The sequence below is a fragment of the Lycium ferocissimum genome, unplaced genomic scaffold (genome assembly GCF_029784015.1).
Source record: "Lycium ferocissimum isolate CSIRO_LF1 unplaced genomic scaffold, AGI_CSIRO_Lferr_CH_V1 ctg24199, whole genome shotgun sequence".
Taxonomy (NCBI): domain Eukaryota; kingdom Viridiplantae; phylum Streptophyta; class Magnoliopsida; order Solanales; family Solanaceae; genus Lycium; species Lycium ferocissimum.
The window spans coordinates 1-4,689 of NW_026721482.1; the positions used below are offsets into that span (position 1 = coordinate 1).

The following is a 4,689-nucleotide window of genomic DNA, read 5'->3' on the forward strand; positions in this document are numbered from 1 at the left end:
CTTTTTTTTTTGCTCTTTGTGACATTAAGTTATAGAAAAATTAGTTTGATAAATTCTAAAAACTCTTAAAAATTAAAAACTTCCCAAATATTTAAATTACACAAAAATATTTAGAAATTGAACAAATATTTATTATGAATAAAAGTTAAATTTTTAATTAAATTTTTTTCCGCTCTTTGTGACATTAAGTTATTAAAAAATTAATTTGATAAATTCTAAAAACTCTTAAAAATTAAAAACTTTCCAAATATTTAAATTGCACAGAAATATTTAGAAATTGAACAAATATTTTTTTTCCTTGTCCTTACTTTAGACTTTTTTGTTTACCTTCACACAAATACATGACATAATGTCTCTTATTTTTTGACAACATCCAATATGAATTATAACGTTTTCTTCCAAAAAGAAGAAAAATAGTTTGTTTCAAAGGACATCATTATATATGCTATATTTATTCTTTTGCTGACCGCGTAGTACGCCTTGAACTATTTTTTTTTTTTAGACAAATGGAGCATAAGCTACAAAACTTACATTGTTTGTTATGTATAGAAAATATTATTAAGTACGCGTGCTTTATATTTAAAAAATAATACACCAAATAATATCCCAAAAAGATTAATTTTGTTAAACATGAATGATAAATCTAATCAACATACAAAACAATACAATGTGAAGATGAAAAGATTCAAATTTCAATATTGTTAATAAATGATTTAGATATAAATAAATAATTTAGGTAAAAATATGTAATCCAAACGAAGACCAATTTTATATGTTAAATTAAACCATCAAAGAGTTATTAATTAGAGAAATTTCATTTTTTGTGTGCATTACATACTTACATGTTTCAATTAAGGTAACTGCAAATGTGGTGTATTCTCTTATTCAAATTATGCATAGTGACGCGTTTTTTTTAGTTGGCATCCTCACAATTCACAATTTCTTAAGTACTTTAAGAGGACCTTAAGATTTCTAAATTTATCAAAATTGGGTATGACACCTTAAAAATAAAGAAATAAAGAGGAGTAAAAAATGATGACATGTCACATCACCTTCAAAAAGTTGGTTTAAAGAGTATTATATTTACCAAAAAGGGCTTGAAAGTGCCTTGATATTTTTTTATAGCACTATAGTAGATGAAGCAATTAAATTCAAATAGAGAAAAGACATCATTTCATTCTTGATCTCAAGAGGATTAAAAAAATCCTTTTCGCTTTAGCAACTAAACTTAACTTGCATTTATTTAACCCCTTAACAACTTTCATCCCAATTATTTACCAACCCGAGAGCCGACGTGGCAAAAAAAAAAAAAAAAAAAAAAATTAAGAGAGTGAAAAATATAAAAAGGTGGGCCCGCTGATATATATATATATATATAATTAAAAAATAAAATAAAAATAATATATAATTAAAAAATAATTAATTATTTTCTCTCCAATTATGACCCCACCCCAGAAGGCCAATTTGCCCCTCCTATTTCCACCAGTTCAGGCGATTTTTTGTCCTTTCACTTCATTTTTTTTATTTTTGGCAAACACATTGTTCTTTTTTCATTTTCTCCCTCAACCTACCATAAGAACCCTCAACACTCCTTAACTTCAACAATGATTCTAATTATCTATAAAGAAAGTTGAAATTTCATCCCGTTAGTTTAGGAAAATCGTCCAAAAGATCCGTTGGTCTATTTTGTTTTTGGCTATTATTATTATTATTAGCCATTTTTTCCATAATCATTATTCCATAACTTTATTTTTTGAAAGAAAACAAAAATCAAAATCAAGAAACCAAAAAATGGTGAAAATGGTAAGAAAAGAATGATGAATATAGAGAGAAAAGAGATATTTTTGTGAAGAAGAAGAAGGAGGAAGTTTTTCCTTCTCTCATATAGCGGGGGGTTTGTGGGTGAGCTGGGGTGGTCGTGACCAACCACTTTCCATTCCCTTTCCCACCACCTGTGGCGTGGCGGGGAGGGGTACGTGGGGTGGGGTGGTCACAAAGCAAAACTAAAACACCATTGGGGACGGCGAAAAAGGGTGAAGAAGGGCTCACTGGCTATGTTCCATGGGGTGGGGGTTGTGACAAAGAAAGAAGATGGTGGTGGTTATAGCAGGTGTTGATTATGGAAGAAATGGGGTTGCTCCCTAATAATAATAATGACGATAATAACAGCTCTAGCTATTAACCTCATTTCTCCTTTTTTAGGCTAAAAGGAATGGGATGAAATTTCTTGAGGTGACCGGTGGTGGTGGTAGGTGTTGTTTGATTTTGTTATTTTTTTTTTCAGAGGAGAAAGAACAAGGTTTCTATTTATGAAAAAATGGTGTTTTATTTTTTAGTATTGGAGTTGGCCATAAAGTCGGCGGCTGGAGATGTGGCTAAGAATGGAAGTTAAGGGTGGGAAAGGGGGGGTTGAGAAGAAGAAGAAATGAGAAGGAGGAAAGAAGAAGGAGGAGAAAATAATAAAGAAAAAAAGGGAAGAAGGGTTAGTATTTTGGCAAGACGTGGCAACGACGTGGCCAACGATGGCAAATGACGTGAGCGCGAGTGTAATACACCTCATCATGTAGAGTGATATTATTTTCTCGGGGTGGTAAATAATTGGGATGAAAGTTGTTAAGGGGTAAATAAATACAAATTAAGTTTTTTACCGCAAAAAAATTTCGAGGTTCGAGAATGACGTTTTTTCTTCATTAAATATAAAGGTAAATTTGGAAGAGGTAACCTTTAGTTGGCAACCATTAGTTGTAATGTAATCAAGGATTACAAAAAAGTTAAATTTGCCCTTATTACATGTAGTAATATATATATATATTTTTTTCATATGAGAAGCAGCAATGTTTCTATTTCTGAAATCAATGGTGTTTTAGTTTTCTTTGTGAAAATAACAAAAAAGGTGTATCAATACATTCAAACAATGGTGGGAAAGGCAAAATGAGAGAGGTTGTTGGTGGGAGACTCCAACTTCAACTACAAGGAGAAAATAGGAGAGAAGTGAAGACTTCGTTATTTTCTAGCAAGTTACTTTTGGATAATTGGGATTCTTATGCATAATCTCTAAAAAGAAAAAAGAAAAAATAGTATGGCAATATTCTCACCTCTTCTAAACCTTATGAACCAAAAATGTGATGAACCCTTTCCCCAAACACCACCATCTCAAAACAATTCACAGGAGCCGTCACCCATTCCATAATACAAAACTCAACAAAAATGGCGAAAATCAATGAAGATCAAGTACTTAAAGCAGTCAACGCTCTTCTCAAATGGAAAAAACTTCAATCCAATAAAACCCAAAACCCACAATCATATCAAGAAGATGAAGAAGAAACACAATTAGTAGATGATAATTTCATTTACCTTCAATTAACTCTCAAGAAAATCCCACCAAAAGAACTCACTAACCCTCACAAAATCACTCTTTGTCACCCCATTTCAACATTCTCCAATATTTGTCTCATCATTAATGACAATCCCAAAAAACCCCACAACTCAAAATCCAATCTTGATGGACCCCAACACTCAAAAACCAAACTTGATGGACCCCACAATTCAAGAACCAATGTTGATGTTGAAACAGTTCAAAAAAAGATCAAATCTTTAGAAATACCAATTACTAAAGTTTTGAAGTTGTCTAAGTTGAAAGCTGAGTATAAGTCTTTTGAAGCTAAAAGGGATTTGTATGAGTTCATATGAACTGTTTTTAGCTGATAAAACAGTGGTTAATTTGCTTCCAGGTTTATTAGGGAAGCAATTTTACAAAAAGAAAAGGAAAGTACCTGTGCCTGTTGATTTAAGAGGGAATAGTAATTGGAAAGAGGAGATAGAAAGAGCGTTTTCGTCGACTTTGTTGTGTTTAGGGAGTGGGACATGTAGTGTTTTGAAAGTTGGGAGAAATGGGATGGAGAGTGGTGAAGTTGTTGAGAATGTTTTAGCTGCTATTGATGGAATTGTTGAGTTTGTTCCGAAAAAATTGGGTGGTGTTAGAGCTTTTCATTTGAAGTTTTTGGATTCATTGGCATTGCCTATTTATGAGGATTTGCCTGATCAAAGAGAAAATAATGAGAAGAAAAAGAAGTAAAGAAAGTGAAGATTTTTCCAGCTAGAAGTCTGACGCATAGGCTCGATCACAATCAAATGTTATGTTTTGTGGTAAATTTGGATGAAATGTTTCCATTTTTATTCTTACTAGGCAGTGAATACAACAATGTGTTCTTTTCCATATTGCTGTCCTTTTATTGTCTGATTTGATCTAGTGTTGTTTCAAGTGGGAAATTCTAATGTTATATTTCTTGGTAGCTTATCAGTGTAATTCAGTTCAATTTATGATAAAAGTGAGAGTTTCAATCATCACGTGCTCAAAGGCCATCGTTTCATCCTTTTCTATTTTAGCTAGTTGTTATGTGTATTATACGTGCAACTATTTCTACTCATTGCGATCATGCGAGAATGTTTTGTTGGGTTTGTTCCGAAAAAATTGGGTGGTCTTAGAGCTTTTCATTTGATGTTTTCGGATTCATTGGCATTGCCTGTTTATGAAGCTTTGCCTGATCAAAGAGAAAATACCGAGAAGAAAAAGAAGTAGAGAAAGTGAAATCTGAGCTCAACAATCAAATGTTATATTTAGTGGTAAATTTTGATGAAGTGTTTCCATTTTTATTCTTACTAGGCAGTGAATACAACAATGTGTTCTTT

At 32.0% G+C, this 4,689-nt stretch overlaps 1 protein-coding gene across 1 annotated transcript; it reads left to right on the forward strand.

The window, feature by feature from the left end:
- Positions 1 to 3,105: 3,105 nt before the first annotated feature.
- On the forward strand, positions 3,106 to 4,344 carry LOC132043412 (uncharacterized). The gene is given in 2 exon segments (XM_059433901.1): positions 3,106 to 3,681; positions 3,683 to 4,344. Coding segments are annotated over 2 exon segments (867 nt in total). The 5' UTR covers positions 3,106 to 3,207; the 3' UTR covers positions 4,076 to 4,344.
- The last annotated feature ends 345 nt before the right edge of the window (positions 4,345 to 4,689 follow it).